The 24,904-nt window shown below is 40.4% G+C and overlaps 1 protein-coding gene across 1 annotated transcript; it reads right to left on the bottom strand.

Annotated features, from left to right (window-relative positions):
- Positions 1-10,561: 10,561 nt before the first annotated feature.
- LOC130079904 (uncharacterized) lies at positions 10,562-24,349 on the bottom strand. Its single transcript, XM_056245143.1, has 14 exons — positions 24,194-24,349; positions 23,752-23,944; positions 23,471-23,566; positions 22,807-22,902; positions 22,173-22,268; positions 21,525-21,620; positions 20,877-20,972; positions 20,243-20,338; positions 18,585-18,716; positions 18,332-18,451; positions 18,095-18,217; positions 12,713-12,748; positions 11,913-12,044; positions 10,562-10,880 (listed from the first exon to the last, which is right to left on the bottom strand). Exons 2-14 carry the CDS (start codon positions 23,869-23,871, stop codon positions 10,827-10,829), a joined length of 1,293 nt encoding a protein of 430 aa, XP_056101118.1. The 5' UTR covers positions 23,872-23,944; positions 24,194-24,349; the 3' UTR covers positions 10,562-10,826.
- Between the last annotated feature and the right edge of the window lie 555 nt (positions 24,350-24,904).

The raw sequence follows: 24,904 nt of genomic DNA, 5'->3' as shown, positions 1-24,904 counted from the left end.
AAAGACAAGCAATGTTAAATGAACAGAAAATATGCAAATAAGCCTTAATAAATAAATAAAATAAATGCTCTTAATATATACCCTATATATACCATACACACATATATACTGTGTATATATATATATGTGTGTGCGTTTTCATTTAGGCTATAACACCTGTCTTGAAATGTAAGGGATACTGGAGCTTGGTTGGGGTGGTGGGACTGCTCGCGGTGGGCGCCGGAAAATTTCCCTTATTTTCAAATCCAAAACTTGACAGGTATGACCGGAAGGGCAGACAGGGAAATCACCTGGGCCCTAAACGGTGTGTTGAGGGATTTCGGCACGTACCCGTGCCTAGGTTTGAGTATGACCTTTGAGTCATTAGGCCCAAACTCCATACACGACGCGCTTACCGAAAGCGCTTGTAAGTCCCCTACGCGCTTCACTGAAGCGAGAGCCATAAGAAACACCGTTTTGAAAGACAGATGTCTCATGTCTGACAAATGGATTGGCTCGAATGGGGCACCTTTCATGGTTTCCAAAACCGTGGAAAGGTCCCACATCGGGACTGAAGGGGGCCTGGGAGGGTTCAATCTCCGAGCTCCCCTGAGAAAACGCACGACTAAGTCGTTTTTCCCCAGTGACTGGCCAGGCACAGGTTTTGCAAACGCTGCTATGGCCGCCACGTATACTTTGAGCATGGATGGGGTTCTGCCCTTATCCAGCAGCTCTTGAAGGAAGGAAAGCACTTCCGTAACCCCGCAGTCTACGGGTGAAAAGCCCTGAGCTTGACACCAAGCAGAGAACACAGACCATTTCGAGGAGTAGAGCCGTCTAGTAGACGGAGCTCTGGCCTGCGTGATCGTGTTTAACACTCCCTCCGGGAGGTTAGCGGGTACCCGTTGATGGCCCATGCGTGCAGGGACCACAGATCCGGGCGAGGATGCCAAATCGAGCCCCCTGCCTGAGAGAGGAGGTCTCTCCTCAGTGGTACAGGCCACGGGGCAGTGCTGGTCAGCTGCATCAGGACTGGGAACCAAGTCTGGTTTGTCCAGAGCGGAGCCACGAGCAGCACTGGGCATCCGTTTTCCCTGATTCGTTCCAACACTTGAGGCAGGAGCGAGACAGGGGGAGAAGCATATAGGGGACAGCGGGGCCAGACGTGGGCCAGCGCGTCTTTGCTTTTCGAGAAAAAGTTCGGACAATGAGCGTTTTCGTGGGACGCGAACAGGTCCACCTGCGCTTTGCCGAACGTTTCCCCCAGCAGTTGGACCGTCTGCGGGTGCAGCGACCATTCCCCTGCTGGGACATTGTTTCTGGACAGTCTGTCTGGTCCCACATTCAGGCGACCAGGCACATGCGCTGCTCTCAGCGAGAGCAGGTTGTGCTGAGCCCAGACCAGGAGGCGTTCCGTCAGCCTGTAAAGGTTTCGGGACCTGATGCCGCCCTGGTGATTTATGTATGCCACCACTGACATGTTGTCCGACCGGACCAAGACGTGGTGACCTTTTATCTGGGGACAGAAGCGCCGTAGCGCATTGTCGACTGCTATCATTTCCGAGCAGTTTATGTGAAGGAGCTTTTCCCGTTCTGACCACAGGCCAGCGAACGGTCTGCCCTCGAGCAGCGCTCCCCATCCCAAGGTGGAAGCGTCCGTAGACACCACCTTCACACTCGAGGCGGTCCCCAGACTCACACCTGACTGATACCAGTCGGTTACTTTCCAAGGTTCCAGGGCTGAAGCGCACTTTAGATCGACCCTGGGGCGAAACAGACCAGCGGTCCATGCCCGGGGCGGAACTCGCGCTTTCAGCCACATCTGCAGTGGACGCATGCGAAGCAGGCCCAGCTGGAGTACAGAGGCTGCTGAGGCCATTAGGCCCAGCGTTTTCTATAACCTTTTGAGCGGGACTATAGAGCTGTGGCGGAAGGATTTCGCGACGCGCTGAATATCTAGTCCGCGCTCCAGTGACAGGCGTCCTGTCATGGATAGCGAGTCCAGCTCTGTTCCCAGAAAAGAAATTTTCTGACTGGGAGACAGCGAGCTTTTCGCCCAATTGACTGTGAGGCCAAGATTCTCGAGGTGCTCGAGTAATGTGGCCCTGTGTTCTATGAGCTCTGAGTGTGATCGAGCTAGAATCAGCCAATCGTCCAAGTAGTTCAAAACTCGCATGCCCCGATCGCGGCGGGCAGCCTGGCCGCGCTCAAATCCCTTATAGCAGTTTGCTGAGGGAGAGAGAGCGGGGCGAGCCCCGTGGGGCTTAACATGTCTGTGAGTGAATGTGGGCGCGGGACAGCGGGCACATTTACTGCACTGAAAACACCGTCGGCCTAAGCTGACTGAATGTGTGTTGGTTTCATTTTTACAGAAACAGTGGGACATGTGGTGTGTAGTGTTTGTGGGCACTGAGAGGTGGGCACATTCACTACATTTAGTGCACAATCAACATGAGGCGATTTTGTTTGTGCGAGCCCTGCATTTTTGCGGGCTGTGTTTGTGTGTAGAAATGAGCACTGGGTTGTGGGCATTTTCATTACACTCATAACACCATCGGCTGTGGCCAGAATACCAGAAAATACACTGCTTATGTGATTTATCTGGGTCGCCGTGGAAACAGCATTTGTGTGCAGGCAAGCGGGCCGTGGTACTGGCTTGCTTACTGCAAAATACACTGGAACAGTCGCATTTTCTGGAACTGAACGAGCGGAAAATTACGAGGCGAATAATGAGGTGAATTCGCGTCTACCGCGCCGCGCTAAACGCCTCATTTGCGCAGCCGAGTAAACGCGTCTTTAAATTGAAATCACTCGCGCCAGACGCTCTATTCGCATTTGGTGTGAACGCACCACTACTGTTCATTCTTTCTGTAATAAGAGGCTGGGTTGATGAGCCTCTAGTGAATAAAGAGCAGTAGCCTGACTGCTATGTTCAAAGCAAACTTGAGAAAAAGAAAGTAATAAGCCATGGTTTAACTGCACTATAGGCTGAGTCCTAGTTTACCTTACATGTGCACTTTGTAATTTTATTTTGTATCGCCCTGTTTTGATCCCTTAGAAAGGGCTGTTTGTGTGACAAAGTATTTTTTCACCCTTTTATTGATGGACAATGTTACATGGTGTAAAGATTATTTGCTCCAAGTGTGAATGTTAGTGTGAAATTGAACACCACAGTATATGCCAATATTGTTTTCAATAAAAAAACATTTGCACAAAGCAAGCCAATCCACTTTTCCATGTTGATAAGAGCATTAAAATGAGAAAAAATAATGGGACAAAAAGAAATCAAGGGACATTAAGAATAGATAAATATGTTAACTATGACATTAATGCGATTAAATATTTTAATCATTTGACAGCACTAATGTATATATATATATATACACTCACCGGCCACTTTATTAGGTACCCCATGCTAGTAACGGGTTGGACCCCCTTTTGCCTTCAGAACTGCCTCAATTCTTCGTGGCATAGATTCAACAAGGTGCTGGAAGCATTCCTCAGGGAGTTTGGTCCATATTGACATGATGGCATCACACAGTTGCCGCAGATTTGTCGGCTGCACATCCATGATGCGAATCTCCCGTTCCACCACATCCCAAAGATGCTCTATTGGGTTGAGATCTGGTGACTGTGGAGGCCATTTTAGTACAGTGAACTCATTGTCATGTTCAAGAAACCAATTTGAAATGATTAGAGCTTTGTGACATGGTGGAAGTAGCCATCAGAGGATGGGTACATGGTGGCCATAAAGGGATGGACATGGTCAGAAACAATGCTCAGGTAGGCCGTGGCATTTAAACGATGCCCAATTGGCACTAAGGGGCCTAAAGTGTGCCAGGAAAACATCCCCCACACCATTACACCACCACCACCAGCCTGCACAGTGGTAACAAGGCATGATGGTTCCATGTTCTCATTCTGTTTATGCCAAATTCTGACTCTAACATCTGAATGTCTCAACAGAAATCGAGACTCATCAGACCAGGCAACATTTTTCCAGTCTTCAACTGTTCAATTTTGGTGAGCTCTTGCAAATTGTAGCCTCTTTTTCCTATTTGTAGTGGAGATGAGTGGTACCCGGTGGAGTCTTCTGCTGTTGTAGCCCATCTGCCTCAAGGTTGTGCGTGTTGTGGCTTCACAAATGCTTTGCTGCATACCTCGGTTGTAACGAGTGGTTATTTCAGTCACTGTTGCCCTTCTATCAGCTCGAACCAGTCTGGCCATTCTCCTCTGACCTCTGGCATCAACAAGGCATTTCCGCCCACAGAACTGCCGCTCACTGGATGTTTTTTCTTTTTCGGACCATTCTCTGTAAACCCTAGAGATGGTTGTGCGTGAAAATCCCAGTAGATTAGCAGTTTCTGAAATACTCAGACCAGCCCTTCTGGCACCAACAATCATGCCACGTTCAAAGTCACTCAAATCACCTTTCTTCCCCATACTGATGCTCGGTTTGAACTGCAGGAGATTGTCTTGACCATGTCTACATGCCTAAATGCACTGAGTTGCCGCCATGTGATTGGCTGCTTAGAAATTAAGTGTTAACGAGCAGTTGGACAGGTGTACCTAATAAAGTGGCCGGTGAGTGTATATATATACTGTTAAATACATACATTTTATTCTAGCACCAGTTTAACTAGTGTTGTGGCAAAAACAATAATCAAACAAAAAGCATCACAGCATAAGAGACATCAGGATTCAAATTGTACTTTAAAAGATGTTTTATTCTTTTAAAGGAGGTTGTTCACAAAAACATACCATGACAGCTACCTCGTGGCAGGAACAAGACCTGAATCACACAGCAAGCATACAGCCTTTATACCCCCTTCTTCAGAGTCCCTTCTCCTGTAAATTTCCGCTCACACCAATAAAACCAGATCTGGCTGGTTGGTTAAAAATACAATGGTCTTATGGTCCCTCTAAGCCCCCCTTCTCTCTGGGCTTTACTGTCCTCACACCTTGTGAGTTCAAAAGGCTGAATAACCCCTTTGTCTCACCTGATTACCCATGCTAACGAGTTCAGAGGCTCTTCCTGACCATTTGCTATGCGTGTGTGTTTCTTTGTTCCCACCAGGTATGCAAATATTCCAGGAGAGAAAATACATGATTGAATTGAAAGAAAAACCTACACAATGTCTAAATAAAAAACTAAAATATTAATTTTTCCACAACCATCCCTCCTATTTATCATTCAAAAAATAATAATAAATAATAAAAAAATAAATAAAAAAATAAATAAAACATCACTACATCAAACCCATAAATGGTTTCAATCATTTCCAGTCTTTACATCACAGTTATACCCTTCATATCTGATTTTCGTATACCTGATCACTCTACTTGAATTTTGGAAAGAATATTTTGAAAGTAATAAAAATTTTAAAAGTAAAAAGTTTGTAGCAAATAGGTATTTTATCTGAAACCGGGCTAAATGAATAAACACTGTTACCGCATTTCCGACATAAAATCAGACCCTCAGTCATCTCAGAATAAACAAGAAATAGTATAGATTTTAGTAGGAAAAACATACCTTAACTCGATTAATATATTTCATTGTAACTTCCGCTACTTGTATTGTCTGCATAATTTTGTTCATCCTTGGGATACCCTGTCATTTTCCAATTGAACAGACTCCTATTTACCCATGAATAACAACATTATCAGAACAACAGATTAACATTAATCCACGCCCATCTCCATATATCACCTCGATTTTTCCTAACCATATTTTGTTAACTTTTAATTGACCGTTCGCAAAAGCCACGCCCCCTAGTTATTGTTGCTACGCCCGTCAAAGAAATGGTCAAACACGACCAGCGCCTATAAGCTGTTTCAGTGGCTAATTGTTTGGAGTTAGAAATATATAACTCACGCTGCATATTTAGTAATTTTGCCTCAGATACAGGATTATTCATTCCCTTTAACAAGCAGGTTGATCATTACCACGGCAACCGCTTGCGTGTCATGCTAAATGCGATTTTCGTGTTTAAAAAGTAACTATACATAATAGACGGAAAGATGCAGATAACCATACATTATTTCTATTCGTTACGATATTGATATGAACTGATGTTGTCAAGTAAGCTTCATGCGTGCCCCGTTGCGAACGTGCACTCCTCTAACGTTAGTCTAAACTGTAGTCTACAGGTGCTGCCTGCGCTAGTGACTGCTGCTCATTTCCCCCCGAAAATATCATGTTAACAACAACACTTAAGAAAACGTACTTCCTTTGTGGATCCTCTTGATCTGCTTTCTCCATGTGTCTTTGACTAATCTCATTGTCTCAGTCTCACGCACGCTGCACGCGAGTTAACCATGTTTGACACATTTAACTGGGAGTGGGGCCGTCCACACTGTTTTTATCCATTGTAGGGACAACGCACGTTGTGTTTTCGGCTTTTGAAACGAAAAGAACACAACTCCTCCAGACAATCTCTCGGGGTATCTAGTGTCCGATTTACAAACGCCGTGGGCACACCGCTTCACCATCTTGCTTGGAGTCAATGTTTGACGGACCTGCTCACATAGTAACGGTTGCTATGATGTGTGATTGGACAATAGCCGTTTTGGGGGAGGGGCCTGCGAACGGTCAATTCAATCAGGCAATGGTTTTACTTAGTAAGCTCTATTTAATGCCCTATTTAATAAAATCTTTCCAGAAAGGTTTTATCATTTTATCCATTCTTCTAACCCAGTGTTTCCCAACCCTGTTCCTGGCGGCACACCAACACTGCGCGTATTCTTTGTCTCCCTAATCAAACACACCTGATTCAACTCATCAGCTCATTAACCCATGTGATTATGAGCTAATGAGTTGAATCAGGTGTGTTTGATTAGGGAGACAAAGAATACGCGCAGTGTTGGTGTGCCGCCAGGAACAGGGTTGGGAAACACTGTTCTAACCAATGTAGTTGTTCAAAATTAACCCTGACTTTTCCATTACGCACTGTCTTTTTACTTATTACCGTACTTCACTTTAATTAATAGATTTTCTTCTTTTCCTGAAAACATTTGAACCAATCAAATCATTAGATCTCTATCAATACTAAGCCCTAGTTTGATTCAATCAAATGGAATCATCACAGAAACAGATTCTTCTGCTTTTCCTGAAAACATTAATTGCTCCACATTTTCCTTCAGGCGTGTTGATCATCTCGTTCGCCCCCACATTCCATCTTCACCATTTTGACACTTTGCACGGCGTTGCAATGGTCTTTCCCTCGTAGGCAAGGGAGGCTGTTACTAGCACGAGCCTTTGATTCCTCACTTTGTGCTCTATTGGATGGTTTGAAGCTTGTTGGTGTAGTCTGAGGTGAGAGGCTTAGACCCAGGTGTCACACTGTCTGATCCTTACATTTTCTGATCCTTACAAGATTACGCCCGCACCCCGCTGGAATGAACCATTTACTGTCTGCTGTCACCTGCGAATGGAGACCTTAAGTGATTTTGTTAGTGACCGCTTGTCTTGCTGGGCGTCCCTTTTGGTGTGACCTGTGGAATTTTCAACCTGAAACATATCACCGGATCATATCTTTCTCCTTGAATAGCACTCAGGGTCCTTTTTGTCCCCTGAAAAACACTCAACCCACCTTGCTTATGCTAACAAGACAATATATATATACATTTGGAACAGAATCAGTTCTGTTTGATGCAATCCATCCTGACATCCTGCAAAGGAAAAAATGTAAGTTAGGCGCTGCGCAGGTGTGGCACCTTTCTGCCAAAATAATAACCTAAGCCAGGATATTTAGCCAAATTCATCCATAGCCATTATTTTATTGGGCACATTCTGCCCTGATTTTGTCTGCTGTGTTGCCGCGGCCTTCGCTGCTGCATCTGCCCTGGCGTTTCCTGTTGAAACAATCTTTGTTATTAGCACAACTACAGAAAGAAATTTTGTAGAATGACCTTACTCAATTAAACCCGGTGTTCTCTCAACATTTATTGTTCCCCCTGTGCGATGGCTTTCAGCAAATCCCAAACCATCCCCCTTTTGATGCACCATCCAACTTGTGCATCAAATTAACATAATGGTGTTTTGGATTTAGTTTGCCATCAACACTAAACCAAACATTCTCATTCAGCCATCTTTCCTCCAGACATTTTTCCTTGCCTCTGGAACAAAAATATTATGTAAAGCCACAATCTCATCTTCTTATCAAATTATTTTAAAGGCAACGGTTCGAGTCTCACAGCATATCCTGCTTTTCAGGCATGTTGTTTCACAACCATATTCGAAGTCATCAATTATTGCCATCGAATCTATAAATTTATCGGTTATCTCAGCCCATGATGGACGGCGATCTATAACTTCACAATTCCAACTTCCATCAGTACTTAAACTGATCCAGAAAGTAATTCAAATCTACAATTTATCATAAATGACCAAAATGTATGACTAGCAGACAAAGCTTGATTATCAAATTGACTCAGAATTATCAACCTCTCTCAAATTTGTCATTCGTCTTAACCCATCTGTAATGATAAAAACACTCTTTCCAGAGGTTAATGACACACAGACTATTCAGACAGAATAGCTCCTCCCTAAACTCGCACTTACCAAGACATAAAGTGCAGTCACCATCACACACACACACACACACACACACACACACACACACACACACACACACACACACACACACACACACACACACACACACACACATACTTGTTTTCCTACCATAAGGGGGTCCACCGTTTTTTGCCTAATTGTGGGGTCCACCATTTCCAGTGGTTCTACAGACTTATAAAAAATCAAGCAAGATAACAAAAAATTCCTAATAAGAAATATCACTTCAATATAACAAAATTCAAACAAAATTGTTTGCACATGCGTTTTTGTGTCACTTGTGGGGCCTGGATTAAACATTTAGGAGTTGTGGGGTCCGCTTTCATAGATACACACACATTTCTAATCTTTATATCTTAGCAAGGACCAAAGTCACTATCTGTAAAACATCAACTACTTCCATTATTTGCCCTTGATTACCATATAAACCTTTATAGATTATAATGTATATCCTCTAAATTAATCTGCACACGTCTATATTAGCTTAGCCATTAACATGGCATAAGCCAAAAGCCAATCCAGAGACTTTTCTAAATCAATGAGCCCTCAAATTTTGGTCACAGCCTGAACTTCTTCAGTCTGCAGGACACCAACTGTACTTTCTCTGCATTGTATTGGTTATTGAATGAACTGTGCGGTTTTGCTGAAGGGGATCTTGTTTGTCCCATGGTTACTTGTCCACTATTTCTAATGAAGTTGTGTTCCTAGCCAGTCATGTTCACTGCAGCTTAAAGATAATATACTCATTTAAATTGAGGACTTCACATGAAAACTCCCTATTCATCTGATGAATAAAGATTAAGACCCAGTGGAATTATAGCACTAATACAGTGAGTAATATTTTACACAAAACACTGGATTAAAAAAACAACAACTTTAAAACATGATTCGTCCTCAATGAACATATTTGGTATTACACAATGTTTTTTTTTTTTCAAAAAGAGGTTATACAACATTTTAATAACATTGACCAAAATAAATGTTACAGCAATAAACATGCTATAAGCAACTCAAGGAAACACAATCCAACAGTCTTTTTTTGTTGTTGCTATAAAACACTTAAGACAATTGACTGGATCTAACCCTTTTATATGTTATAGTATAAGACAACAAAGAACTTTAAAGGGTTAGTTCCCCCAAAAATGAGCATTCTGCCTTCATTCACCCACCATCAAGGCATTCTAAACCCATAAGAAACTTGTTCATCTTCAGAACACAACTGAAGATATTTGAATGAAACCTGAGAGATTTCCATCTTTCCATTTAAAAACCGTTCACCCTAAACTTTCAAACTTCAAAACATTCATAAAGAAAAAGTTATCAATGTGACAAATAACAAACAAGAAAATCGCATACGAGGCGAAGAATTATTAGTAACCAGGAAAAATGAGAATAATTGTGTGCGCTGCAGCGATGCAAAGTCCAGTTCACAGTTATTGCATTGGTGGAGAATATGAATAATAGATTGATTAAGTGAGATCAACAATAGCACAAAAACAGGGCAGAGCAATATATAACAAACAAGGAAAAGGGCATACGAGGCAAAGAATCACTATTAACCAGAAAATGTGTATAATTGTGTGTGCTGCATCAATGCAAAGTCCAGTTCACAGTTATTGCAATTGTTGGATAATGTTAAGTGGGTGGATTAAGTGAGAGCGCATTCACATTATAAAACAGGGATTAAACCACATGGATTACTTCTACGTTATAAATGCTCTGAAGCTTGAAAGTTTAGGATGAACAGAGTAGCAATGTGTTTCCTAAGTTTTGTTGAGGTTAGTGCTTTGGGGTGTTTGATGTCATCACATTCATTCACAAACTGCCTAATGCAATCGGAACCCCTCAAATAATGGACAGAGAGAGGCAATGCAAACAATGGAGGGAACAGAAATCTCTCAGGTTTCATTCAAAACATATTTTATGTTCCAAAGATGAACTAATTTCTTATGTGTTTGAAATGACAAAAAAAGAGTAAATGACAACTAACCCTTTAAGAGGATAATACAATGAAAACAACTAAATGTAAACTGTTGAAAACACTTAAAATGTATATCCCGATGTAAATGCTAGTGGGAAGGCATCCAATACGTTGAGCTACCTGTATTTCACTGTACTTTCCTTCTTATGGCAGAAATACGATTTTTGATGAAGTATTTGACCGCCTTCCAGTCTCGATTTCCTAACGCTTGAGCTTCTGCATCAACGCAGCGCTGACAGTCCTTTTTCCCTGGAACTTGGCTCCTCACAATGAATTTCCTTAGGTGTCTTTCTACTGCCGCACATTCATCTGTTGTCCAGCTTCTTTTGACAGCAGTTTCTTTACCTAAGTAAACATAAAAAGAACATGTTATTAAGTTTAGGTTAATGTCTTAAGTTCAGGATTTTTAAACCTTAATCTGAACTGAAAGACTATTGTATTGATCACACAGGTCATTCATTGCCATATTGACTTGGTTCAGAGGCTAAAAGTACTCTTAGTTTGTTTCTGAATAAAACATTTGACTAATAATAATAAATCAGTGCAATCCAGTAAAAGGTGTGGTAGCACTTTATTTTGATGGTCCCCTTTAGACATTCTGTTAACGGAGTAACATTGCACCTACATGTCAACTAACTCTCATTACAGCATTAGTAGACCGTCTACTTAAAAGTATTTTATACAATTTTGGCAAATATACTTTGTTGTACGGACATTTTTATTTTAAAAACAAGGCAAAGATACTCGATTTTTACAGTCTCTATCTCATATTTTATGTATTGTCCTGTTAAACACAGCAGTCTCACATCAATGGGAATATGCATATGGAAATGATATGCAGATGAATATATTAAAACTTGTGTAAACGCAAAATCTTCCCTTTGTGCATCCCACACTTTTGATTAAATCCAAGCAAATCGTTATAGAGTTCAATTTTTCTTTTGATCATATAATGAAAATGTTTAACCCCAAAATTCTGTCATCATTTACTCACCATAATGTTGTTCCAACCCTGTATGAGTTTCTTTCTTCTGCTGAACATTTTAAAGAATGTGGGTAACCAGAGAGTTGACGGCACCAATGACGTTCATAGTAGGAAAAAAAATACTATAGAAGTCATTGGTGACATCAACTGTCTGGTTACAGATTCTTTAAAATGTCTTCTGTGTTCAGCAGAAGAAACAAACTCATTCAGGTTTGAGGTTGTAAATCAACTATAATCAGAATATTAGACTGTGTAAACAAAACCTATTGTGACAGCTATCAATGTGCAGTGATCAAAAGTAAAGATTTGATAAAATAATATAATTCAGAATAAAGCTTTCTGTCTTCAAGACGAACGGGACAAATCAATCCACTTAACATTTCTAAGCTCACCTCTCTTTTTTGCCGACTTTCTCTGGTATTGGGAATGCAGCGTGGAAGTAGGTTCTTGTGTGGATGTAGGTTCTTGTGTGGATGCCACACTGTCCTCAACTTCAGGCTCCTGTACGTCTGGAATAAAGTCATCTGAGTGCAAAAAAAAGTTTGAGGAAAAATAAAAATCAAAATATAAACTAAGGATCAATTATGCATAAAATTTGTGTCATGGTGACATAAAAAGCAATGATCAACAGTACAAGTTTATAAATATTCAGTATATGGCACGAGTCTTGCAGATATGTATTGTGAAAAGCGCTATACATAAACAAATCGAGTTGAACAACAAATTACACATGGTTTCCATAATTCTACAATACAGTGGTAGAGAGAGCCGGTTTAAATTAGACTTGCATTCACACTGGGAGCACAATTTAAATGTATGCCCTTGGCAGATACTTTCTCCCCAAAGCAACTTACAGAACACATTACAGTGGCAATAGCCCTGGAGCAATGGGATGAATCATCTTGCTAAAGGACACAATTCTTGTGGAGATCAACTACCTTTGGATAACTATACCTGTGGTGTAGCTTACTGTGCCACACAATCAACTGGAAACAATGTCAAACATTGCCCACATGCAACAGGCAGCATGTCAAAAACATGTCAACTATTAATTTAAACTGAAAGGTTATATTAATGCAACATCCAAATATGTGCAATCCTGTAATGATTGTGCAATAACATCTACATTTAATTGTCTAATTTAAATGAGAGATCTTTCATAACCAATTTTTTTTAAATCATACAAACATACCTTCCTCTTGTGAACACCCATCCATGTCAACAGTCTCTAAAACAGCAAGTAATAGAATATGAATGAGCTGTAAACCTGAAACTGCAATCAATCTGTCAAGAGTATACAAAATGGCTACATAAATAGCTGAATAGACTAAAATTATCAAGTTAGTCACATTATAACAATAAAACCTGCCCTCTTCTTCAGTATGTTGAGGTCAAATACTTCAACTCTGTTATAATCAATTCTATTCTTTTACTTATCAAATACTATCTGCTATTCTAAAAGAGAACGATTTATAGATGGACAATGCTGTGCTTTTTAACTTTCCTTAAAGGGATACTTCACCGTTTTTTCATATTAAACTATGTTATTCCCTTAACCAAGACACTTGCTTGACCCCAAAGGAGTTTAATAAATCTGTAAACGCAGCCCCTAACACATCATTTGAATTATCTACGTGTATGTTAAAATCTCCAACAATTAATGCTTTATCGACGTTGACCAATAGATCTGAGAGAAAATCTGCAAACTCTTTTAGGAAATCAGCGCAAGGCCCTGGCTAGAGATAATAGGGATTTTTTTCTTATATCTGAGAGCGTAACATTTAATACAAGTACTTCAAACGAATTAAACTTGTCACGTTCAGACGCGACGTAGGTGTGCTAGTGATAAGTGCTAGTGACAGTTACACAAGTAGTATAACTACTCGTGTAACTGTTTTTAAATAGGGAAAACATTGATGTGTTTGGTCACTTCTAAATTCATTGCTGTTAGATACCATTGAATATACTGGGCTAAGCTAAGTGCTATCAAAGTGTCATGGCGCGCCAGAGCGATTAAGTGCACGCACTGAGATGAAAGAGGTATGTATCAACTCGTCTTAGTTAAGGGAATAACAGTTTAATATGAAAAAACGGTGGAGTATCCCTTTAATAATAAAAAAAGACTTAATACCAGTCACATCAAGCTGAATTTCATCCAGATTCTTCCCCTTGTATTCTCCTAGCCGTCCCTGTTCCAGCGCTAGAAGAACTTTGCTTATTTTAGCAAGCTGGAGGGTGCCCTCTGGAAGGCGGTAGTGCTTTCTGTGGACCTCAATGTTATGCCCAAGGAAATCTGCCAATTGGTCAAGTTCTGTAGTCTTGAGATTCAGAACAGTCGACAGAGTAGCAATGTGTTTCCTAAGTTTTGTTGAGGTTAGTGCTTTGGGGTGTTTGATGTCATCACATTCGTTCACAAACTGCCTAATGCAATCGGAACCCCTCAAATAATGGACAGAGAGAGGCAATGCAAACAAGTATCCGTTTTCACTCAGTACTCCACATTCTTCTCGCTTTTCAGTCAGAGTATCGAGCGATTCTCTCATGACCGGGGTCAGGAGAACAGGGACTTTCCTTCCTCTCTTTCCTACTATGGCAATCCGAACAAAATGTTTGCAAAGCTTCTGCTCAAGTGCTGTAAGGGCTAGGTTAACATCTTCGTGTGTCTCTGATGTATCCTTTGACAGGAACGCCGACAAGGACATTCGGGATACTTCTCCTGCTCTTCGTCGGTTGAAGAGGATAACTTGCGCCAGGGTCACTTTAGCAAGGTCCTTCCAGTTCAAGGGAGAAGGCTCTTCTTGCAGGGCATTCAATTGCTTCTGCTGTTTCTCAGACAAATAGAAATGAAGTCTGTGGACATCTTGTGTGAATGGTAGAATCTGAGGAGAATTCCACTTTGTCTGGTTAAGCTGAGTTAGCGCTTGGCTTGCAATGTCAAATTTCCAACTTTCTTGGTATAGCAGTGCAAATTCCTCAGCATCTTTGGTAGTCTGTGTATCTTTCATCTTCAATCCTTCAGATTTGATAAACATGGCTAAAGCATGCAAGCCATGTCCAACTTTGCGAGCAAGAGACGGACGTTTATATTTGCCAGTTTCACCATTGAATCCAGCTAGGCATCTTGCAGCCGAGACAACATGGGTGTACTTTTCAGGCTTTATGAGTTCTTTGATTGTCTTCACATGTGTCAACTTTTTTGCTTCCAGTACCAGTCTGCCAAGCTCTCTCAGTTTTTGTCGAATATATTGGTGCTGGCTTATTACATACTCATTCTTTCTGAACTGTCTGTAACCATACTCAAGAATGCAGCGGTCTTCCTTAATAGCAACTGCAACCTCATCCTGATTCATACCACTTAAGAACTTCCAGTACGCGTCGCTAAATCCAATTGGAGCAGGTTCAGCAAATGCACACAAAGCTTGAACTCTTGTTTTACCTCGTTTAGATGTCTTACCCTGAGGCTTGAAATTACAGACCTGAAAATGACGCCACATCACTCTTTTTCGGAACATTCCATAGCAATAAACACAGTGCATGAATTCTTGTCCATCTGTCATTTTCTTTGGCTGCTTCCATGGGATGAGTTTGCCTTTGCGACTCTCCAAAACTTGAGTGTTGTGTTCAAAGTTACCATTGTTTCGGATAAAATCCAACTGTCGTCGCCTTTCTTTTGAATTCTTTGGCAAGCTTAATGCCTTTGCGACCTCAACCACATCGCTGTGTCTACGCGACAAGTGTCTTGACATTTTCTGAACTACCTGTCCACAATACAAGCAGTGATGTTTTTTATTATATCTTCTGGAACCATCCTCCTTCTTTAAAACTGGATTAACAAAGATCGATGGCTCTTCTTCAGGTGTCATTGAAACACTCGTCTCCTTGTGTTTTCCTTCTAGGCTATCAGGAAATCTTTGTACCGAGTCATGACTTGTTTCAAATCTTCTGCTCTGACTGGACTTAAATCGACTCTGACTTGAAGACTCACTTTTGTTCTGACTGGACTTAAATCGGCTCTGACTTGAAGACTTGTTTCTGCACTGACTAATGGATGACATTTTGAAATTCTTCCTTTTATTTTCCAGGGATAACTCCAAGCTGCAGTCACTGTCATTGCTTTCCTCCCTGGGATTTGGAATATACTCATCTTCACTATCGCAACATGAGTCATCGGATTCTACAAGACTCCTTTGAATCTTTCAAAAAAAAAAAAAAGTTAAAAAGGATTAGTCCCCCCAAAAAAGACAAAAAAGAAATTTGCTCACCTTCATCCCAGATATGCATGACTATTGTTCAGTGACCTTTCATAACATGACTGAAATAAATACACAACTCGTTTTGACCAGCAGTTATGGACTACTGTAAGAAGCGTCTTTAACATGGATTTATAAAACAGAGCGCTTTCTTTCAATTGTATCGACATGGATTATCATTAATCAAGTCTTGAAAATGTTGGTTACCATCGGCTTCCATTCCATGTCTCAATATCTAAAAGTTTATTTTCTTAAACTACTCATGTGAGCAATAAAGGTCATGCACATCTGGAATGGGATAGAGTAATTTGAGAATTCTTACATTTTAATCCTTTAGTATGATAAACTGACCATTGCATATTGGGATGACATACATTCTATAGGGGCGTTAAGTAAAATGTAGATTAAGTTTAATCCAAGTAAATGAAATTAGAAACGTACTGTTGATAACGATTAGACCAAGAGCCTAAAAACAAGAGAATATAGAGAAAAGCATAAAAGGGCACACCCCTATCAATATTATTTGGAGAAACAATTGACTGGCATCAGGTAGGGATGCTCCGATACCACTTTTTTCAGAACCGATCCGATACCAAAAATTCAAAGTATCGATCGATACCGATGCCGATCCGATACCAACACAGTTTTTTTTAAATCAAGTAGAATTTATGTAACTCTTTGTGTGTTGAACTCTGATAAGCACTCTTTTGTGTGTTAAACACAATCTACTTAATACAGACAACTTCATTATAAAGAAAAACTAATTCAAAAAATATATGATCATAATCTATGACAAAAATGCTATTATAAACTAGATTAGTGGATAATTCAGCAATAAAATTTAGTCTAGATTAGAAAAATCACGAGTCGACAATAATTGTATAAAATCTGAACATTTAGTGAAAAAAACAAATAAGAGACAATAAATGTAACACTAAATCTGGTAAAACGTTACACATTGCTCTTTGTATTGTTGTAAAATACATTCATGAAAAACAAGATAAAAATCAAAAAGATAAATTATTTTATAGCTATAGGCTACTATAAAATTGAGACATGTTTTAAATGTATAGCACTGCTGTTTAATGAGGCAGCAACATATGATAGATAGAACAAGAAAGGCTATTAATAATCTTTCATTGCGTCACTGTATTATGATTATGAAAGGCTGCAATACAGTGCGGCACAAAGCGCTTATGCGCATCCCGAGCGCAGAATGATGCGCTTGAAGCAACACGGAATCGCGCGTCGAGTCCGCATTGAAAAGTTCAAAGCACAAACGAAAGACATATCGCATAGTGTATTATACAGTATCTATCTATGCAATAGTTTATTAAACCTTTTCTTTTAACAGTTTTAAATTTTAGTTACTGTGCGTGTGAAGAACAATTATAGTGCAGCTGACTCCAGTGTTGTGATCTAACAGACACCCGGCCGGTAGAAAGTAACAGGATTAAGTTACAGCAATAAAGTCTAGCAAGATAAAGTTGTTTTATGCGAAACCATAGAGCTTTATCTACAGATCAAGTATAATAAGAGTAACATTGAATCATCTTGGAGAGGGTTTCATCATGTTGACTGACTCGTAACCGAAGGCGACGCGCTGTTTGAATGCTGAATGGAGAATGAATGACAGCCGCAGCGGAGGCAAAAGTTTACGTGATTTTGAATTTAATGACTTAAATGTTCATTTCTATCTCACATTATACTATAATGGCTTAAGAACACTTGTAATATAGTACACGAAAACTTTATGGTGCTTTATAATGTTTTTGTGCCTTTTGTGGGGCTTAACAATAACACAGAATAGTAGGCTATACGCACAATATCGGATTTGGATCGGCCTCGTCTGACCGATACCCCATCCGGCAAAAATGGCAGTATCGGACCCGATACCCGATACGAATATCGGATCGGAGCATCCCTAGCATCAGGTAAATGAGTGAAATAACTAAAGTTACTAGTACTATAGTTTGACTATAAACTATTTAAGGCTCAAGTTTCCGGAGATGTGCATTTGACTCCTCTCTAGTCGCATCACAGGCTATAAAAATATTTTTAAAAAATGTATTTTATTAATGTTTACCTTTATCGTTACACAAAGCTGTTAGATTGAGTTCCAATATGAACAAAGTTTTCCCTTATTACGTGAGGAGAGTAAAGGCCCCGATATACTCACGGCGAAGTTCTTGTATTTCGCTTGGGGGTAAAATTGTTTTGAAGTACATGATCAGCGGTATGTCGTTAAACATCTGACGCCGCCCACACTGCGTTAGTTAGCACTAACCATTAAGTGATATAATGTATGAAAAAATTAGGCTTACAGGGCGGTGACAGTTTCTCCTCGGCCTTTGTGAAGCCATTTCAGACATAGAAGTGGAAGGCTCATCCATGCTGTCATCACTTGACTCATTAAGAGGAACAGAAAAATCTGGTACTCTATCCATCTGCAAAAAGGGAATTATGTCATGTATGATTATGCATTTTTGTTCACATTCTATGGAAATCTAATACAGGGGAAATATTTTGGTAGAAATGTGCCCAGAGTGTCAGAGACATACCAAAATATTTTTTGGAACAACTTCATTGTCTGACTGCAGACTAGAATCCTCATCAGTTTCATCTATTATACTCTCATTTGAGTCAATCAGAGGATCAGAAAAATCAGCTACTCCAACCACCTGCAAAAAAGGAGTTTCAATTTCAAGATGTAATACATTTTGGCTTACATTCTATTAAAATTAGTCACGGGGAAGTACGTTTGAACCATTTATAGAAACAGCAGCATTTTAAAGTACAGTATCTGAAGCATACCTGAATGTTTCCATTCCTCGTCTTCTTTCGAACAACATCACAGTGTGGAGTTGGAGGGTTGTCTTTAATATACTCATCCGTCTCATCACTTTCGGGATAGTTCACTAGGGAAAACCCTTTGATGGTAAATACCTAAATATAATTAAACAAAATAAATACACATTAAGAGTTAATATTAGCACAAACATGTGGACACGCTACTAATAATAGAAAACATATCTAGTAGGGGTGGAACGGTACACAGAAGTCACGGTTCGGTTCATACCTCGGTTCAGACATCACGGTTCGGTACGATTTCGGTACAATGGAGGGAAAAAGCAAAACAAAAATGCAGAAGGCATTGTATTTTTTAAATAAGTTTTATTAATAAAGGCATAGAACCAGTTTATTTGTAGTGCACTGACAATAGTTTTATATAATTAGTTTATTAATTAAATTAATAAAAAGACAAAAAGACCTTGCGATATGTTTGGTAATTGTACTATTCATTTAAAATTATTTTGCTATATTTCAGATCAATATATTTGTTTTCCTTAATTTTAATTAACATTATTAATTGGCAATGTAACATTATTCTCATCTGAATTATAAATAATTGATTTCTGTATAAAATAATACTACCATTAAAAACACATTCGATTTTCTTTTTTAATCAATGTAGAATGTGTAAGATTAGTGCTCCGAGGACAAGAAATGAAAACCAATGCAATATGATGAATGTCCAAAAGACAGACTGTTTTGAAATGGAGTTGGATAAATATGTTTTGCTTTTAAAACAGTGTGTATGTGATTTTTGTTGGGTGCAGTTGTAGGTTACAGTTTGACAAGAGTTTACAGTGTGACAAAAGCACAATGTTGTGTTTTATTGCGAGTGTACACAAATATAAGTAAACACTTTGCAGGTTTAATGATCTGTATAAACAAAATGACTCTCTCTCTCTCTCAGTTCGATCGCGCCTGTGCGCCTCTCTCTCTCTCTCGCACACACACACTCCAGCATTGCAATCTTGACATCGCAGCCTGTTCATTATGCGGTCACGGTCACACCAAACGCGAATAGAGCTTCAAATTCGCGTCTAGTTCGACGCTAGTCCAAAGCGAATAGGACGCGCGTAGCCAACGTTTGAAGTGAACGCGCGTTCAGAGCTAAGCCGATGGTACAGATTATGTGTCCCTAAAGAACCCGCGTATCTAACAGTAGTTCCACATTACATTAATTAATTTGCACGCGAGTTTTATTTATTTTTGTACCGTGTATTCTCCGTGTAAATTCGTGCACCGAACCGTGACGCCCGTACCGTTTCGGTTCGATACGAATACATGAACCGTTCCACCCCTAATATCTAGGTATGGTACATCTAGGTGTATCTAGGTTGACATTGGAGCGAGCATTTGAGGGGAGCCCCCCATAAAGCCAAGACTAGAAATGTGTGTGTGTGAGGGCCCCATAAAGCCAAGACTAGAAATGTGTGTGTGTGAGGGCCCCATAAGGCCTAGACTAGAAATGTGTGTGTTTGAGCTTAACTGTGAATTCATTCGTTTGAGGGGAGGGCCCCATAAAGCCTAGACTAGAAATGTGTGTGTGTGAGCACTTGACATGCGCAACGAGGGCGAGACTAGAATAGATTGTGATGACAGAGTCGACGTTACTCCTTTACCTGTGTGACGACAGCATCTTTGTTGGAGTCATCATGGGAAGAGTGATCTGTTAGGGATGTTTTGGTCTCTAGAACAGAAGTCTGCTGCTTTGGCTCCTGGAAATCAGACAAAAAAACAACAGAAACCAAAGTTAACAAAAGTTAGCTCATGTGAAAACAGTTTCTCATCTAGCACAGCTGAAATATAAGAGCATACACTCATCTTTTCTAGAGGTAACAGCAACAAATAAGATGTTGCAATGCATTACATCCAAAATACTCATTCTGAACATGCAGCAGCTTGAGAAGTGTTGAATTACACCTGCAATTACACTACTTTAAATATTGACAGGTGTTGTACCAATGATGTAAAATCCCTAAGAGTGAGATCCATACGTGAGGGCCCCATAAAGCCAAGACTAGAAATGTGTGTGTGTGAGGGCCCCATAAGGCCTAGGCTAGAAATGTGTGTGTGTTTGAGCTTAACTGTGAATTCATTCGTTTGAGGGGAGGGCCCCATAAAGCCAAGACTAGAAATGTGTGTGTGGGCCCCATAAGGCCTAGACTAGAAATGTGTGTGTGTGAGCGCTTGACATGCGCAACGAGGGCGAGACTAGAATAGATTGTGATGACAGAGTCGACGTTACTCCTTTACCTGTGTGACGACAGCATCTTTGTTGGAGTCATCATGGGAAGAGTGATCTGTTAGGGATGTTTTGGTCTCTAGAACAGAAGTCTGCTGCTTTGGCTCCTGGAAATCAGACAAAAAAACAACAGAAACCAAAGTTAACAAAAGTTAGCTCATGTGAAAACAGTTTCTCAACTAGCACAGCTGAAATATAAGAGCATACACTCATCTTTTCTAGAGGTAACAGCAAGTGTCACAGCAACAAATAAGATGTTGCAATGCATTACATCCAAAATACTCATTCTGAACATGCAGCAGCTTGAGAAGTGTTGAATTACACCTGCAATTACACTACTTTAAATATTGACAGGTGTTGTACCAATGATGTAAAATCCCTAAGAGTGAGATCCATACGTGAGGGCCCCATAAAGCCTAGACTAGAAATGTGTGTGTGTGTGTGGGCCCCATAAGGCCTAGGCTAGAAATGTGTGTGTGTTTGAGCTTAACTGTGAATTCATTCGTTTGAGGGGAGGGCCCCATAAAGCCTAGACTAGAAATGTGTGTGTGGGCCCCATAAGGCCTAGACTAGAAATGTGTGTGTGTGAGCACTTGACATGCGCAACGAGGGCAAGTCTAGAATAGATTGTGATGACAGAGTCGACGTTACTCCTTTACCTGTGTGACGACAGCATCTTTGTTGGAGTCATCATGGGAAGAGTGATCTGTTAGGGATGTTTTGGTCTCTAGAACAGAAGTCTGCTGCTTTGGCTCCTGGAAATCAGACAAAAAAACAACAGAAACCAAAGTTAACAAAAGTTAGCTCATGTGAAAACAGTTTCTCAACTAGCACAGCTGAAATATAAGAGCATACACTCATCTTTTCTAGAGGTAACAGCAAGTGTCACAGCAACAAATAAGATGTTGCAATGCATTACATCCAAAATACTCATTCTGAACATGCAGCAGCTTGAGAAGTGTTGAATTACACCTGCAATTACACTACTTTAAATATTGACAGGTGTTGTACCAATGATGTAAAATCCCTAAGAGTGAGATCCATACGTGAGGGCCCCATAAAGCCTAGACTAGAAATGTGTGTGTGTGTGTGGGCCCCATAAGGCCTAGGCTAGAAATGTGTGTGTGTTTGAGCTTAACTGTGAATTCATTCGTTTGAGGGGAGGGCCCCATAAAGCCTAGACTAGAAATGTGTGTGTGGGCCCCATAAGGCCTAGACTAGAAATGTGTGTGTGTGAGCACTTGACATGCGCAACGAGGGCAAGTCTAGAATAGATTGTGATGACAGAGTCGACGTTACTCCTTTACCTGTGTGACGACAGCATCTTTGTTGGAGTCATCATGGGAAGAGTGATCTGTTAGGGATGTTTTGGTCTCTAGAACAGAAGTCTGCTGCTTTGGCTCCTGGAAATCAGACAAAAAAACAACAGAAACCAAAGTTAACAAAAGTTAGCTCATGTGAAAACAGTTTCTCATCTAGCACAGCTGAAATATAAGAGCATACACTCATCTTTTCTAGAGGTAACAGCAACAAATAAGATGTTGCAATGCATTACATCCAAAATACTCATTCTGAACATGCAGCAGCTTGAGAAGTGTTGAATTACACCTGCAATTACACTACTTTAAATATTGACAGGTGTTGTACCAATGATGTAAAATCCCTAAGAGTGAGATCCATACGTGAGGGCCCCATAAAGCCAAGACTAGAAATGTGTGTGTGTGAGGGCCCCATAAGGCCTAGGCTAGAAATGTGTGTGTGTTTGAGCTTAACTGTGAATTCATTCGTTTGAGGGGAGGGCCCCATAAAGCCAAGACTAGAAATGTGTGTGTGGGCCCCATAAGGCCTAGACTAGAAATGTGTGTGTGTGAGCGCTTGACATGCGCAACGAGGGCGAGACTAGAATAGATTGTGATGACAGAGTCGACGTTACTCCTTTACCTGTGTGACGACAGCATCTTTGTTGGAGTCATCATGGGAAGAGTGATCTGTTAGGGATGTTTTGGTCTCTAGAACAGAAGTCTGCTGCTTTGGCTCCTGGAAATCAGACAAAAAAACAACAGAAACCAAAGTTAACAAAAGTTAGCTCATGTGAAAACAGTTTCTCATCTAGCACAGCTGAAATATAAGAGCATACACTCATCTTTTCTAGAGGTAACAGCAAGTGTCACAGCAACAAATAAGATGTTGCAATGCATTACATCCAAAATACTCATTCTGAACATGCAGCAGCTTGAGAAGTGTTGAATTACACCTGCAATTACACTACTTTAAATATTGACAGGTGTTGTACCAATGATGTAAAATCCCTAAGAGTGAGATCCATACGTGAGGGCCCCATAAAGCCTAGACTAGAAATGTGTGTGTGTGTGGGCCCCATAAGGCCTAGGCTAGAAATGTGTGTGTGTTTGAGCTTAACTGTGAATTCATTCGTTTGAGGGGAGGGCCCCATAAAGCCTAGACTAGAAATGTGTGTGTGGGCCCCATAAGGCCTAGACTAGAAATGTGTGTGTGTGAGCACTTGACATGCAGCACGAGGGCGAGACTAGAATAGATTGTGAGACTAGAATAGATTGTGATGACAGAGTCAACGTTACTCCTTTACCTGTGTGACGACAGCATCTTTGTTGGAGTCATCATGGGAAGAGCGATCTGTTAGGGATGTTTTGGTCTCTAGAACAGAAGTCTGCTGCTTTGGCCCCTGGAAATCATACAAAAAGTTCTAAGAAACAGATCATGCATATGAGATCACATAGCTATGCATAGATAATCAGGTTAATATACGATTTATAATGAAATACATATGGTAGAAAACAGATGTAGCTGTGCTATTCAGCACTTAAAAAAAAAAAATTAAAATCAGTATAGCTAATATAACCAACTCACCTTTTTACGCCATGGCCATTGTGAATCACCATAGTTGTATTCGATTTCACTTCCTATTTCAATTTTCTTCACAGCAAATAGACACAAATGTGGCCTGTCGTTTACTACGATTTTTTTCATGGTGCAGTTTGGAGATTTGTGGTTGTCATTAATCAATCTTCCAAGGGAGCGGTCTTCTTTGGATGCATCAATACTAAAATAAATAAGAAACCCACCCTTTAGTTGTTGAACTACAATACCAAATTTCACCACCCATAAAATGATTGACAGCAGGGGGACTTCAAGACTTATCATTGGAATTAACTGCTGCGGTTCACCAGCCATGTGCGATTAAAAGATTGGTCCTGCTGTTGTTCATTCATCAGCTACTCAATAATGTGTGTTACATGTCTTCATTAGAATTTTCAACATCTCTACAAAACATGCGTGTTTCCATGCTCACCACCAGTGACGCTTCTGCCACTCAAATTCAAACAGAAATGTGCTCTGTAACTCAGTGTAGTCTCTTGCCCGGCATTCTTCTGCTGAAATGAGTTCACCCCTGTACTCCAAAACAAAAGCTCCGGCTTCCACAGGCTGGGTAGTAAACACTCCTCTTCCTATGAGGACAAACAATTAAATACATTTAACTGGAAGAAAAATGTGTTGTCTTAACCCTTCACATACAGATGTGGTATAACTAGTGTTGTCAAAAATATCGATACTGAAATATCTGAACGGTACCAATACTAATTTCGAGTGTGTGCGCACAGAGGGCTACCCGTCATGGTTCATTGCAATTTAGCTTTTTAAATAGCATAGCATTTATTTACACAAATACATAATAAATTACATTTTGATGTTTGAAAGCATTTTTTTTACAGTCTATGTTTGAAAGTCTCTAGGTTTACACCGCCACGCGCATGCCCAGTGTTGGTGAATGGTCACGTGATCCACGTTTTCAGTCGTTTTAATGTGGCCCGAGATCAATTCTAATATGCAGCTAAAACGCTGGTTTGGACTGAGATCGTATTCGTTTTAATTCTCCCTTTCTAAACTAAAACGCAGTAGTGTGGATGGGGTCTGTGATTCAGGTTATTAACTAGAGACCGACCGATATGGATTTTTAGGGGCCGATACCGATAAAAAAAGACAGATACCGATATCGGCCGAT

This window comes from Rhinichthys klamathensis, unplaced genomic scaffold, assembly GCF_029890125.1.
Source record: "Rhinichthys klamathensis goyatoka isolate OS25496 unplaced genomic scaffold, OSU_Roscu_1.1 h1tg001526l_1, whole genome shotgun sequence".
In the NCBI taxonomy this organism is placed as follows: domain Eukaryota; kingdom Metazoa; phylum Chordata; class Actinopteri; order Cypriniformes; family Leuciscidae; genus Rhinichthys; species Rhinichthys klamathensis.
Note: the sequence above shows the minus strand (reverse complement) of the source record. Positions and strands in the feature narration are given on the sequence as shown.

Excerpts from the sequence above, each read along its gene's own strand:
- LOC130079904 (XM_056245143.1), bottom strand. The coding sequence starts at position 23,871 with ATGAAAAAAATCGTAGTAAACGACAGGCCACATTTGTGTCTATTTGCT. Across the intron at positions 23,567-23,751 it reads AATGGCCATGGCGTAAAAAG|GGGCCAAAGCAGCAGACTTC; the intron begins GTGAGTTGGTTA and ends TATGATTTCCAG. Across the intron at positions 10,881-11,912 it reads AAAGTCGGCAAAAAAGAGAG|GTAAAGAAACTGCTGTCAAA; the intron begins GTGAGCTTAGAA and ends ATGTTTACTTAG.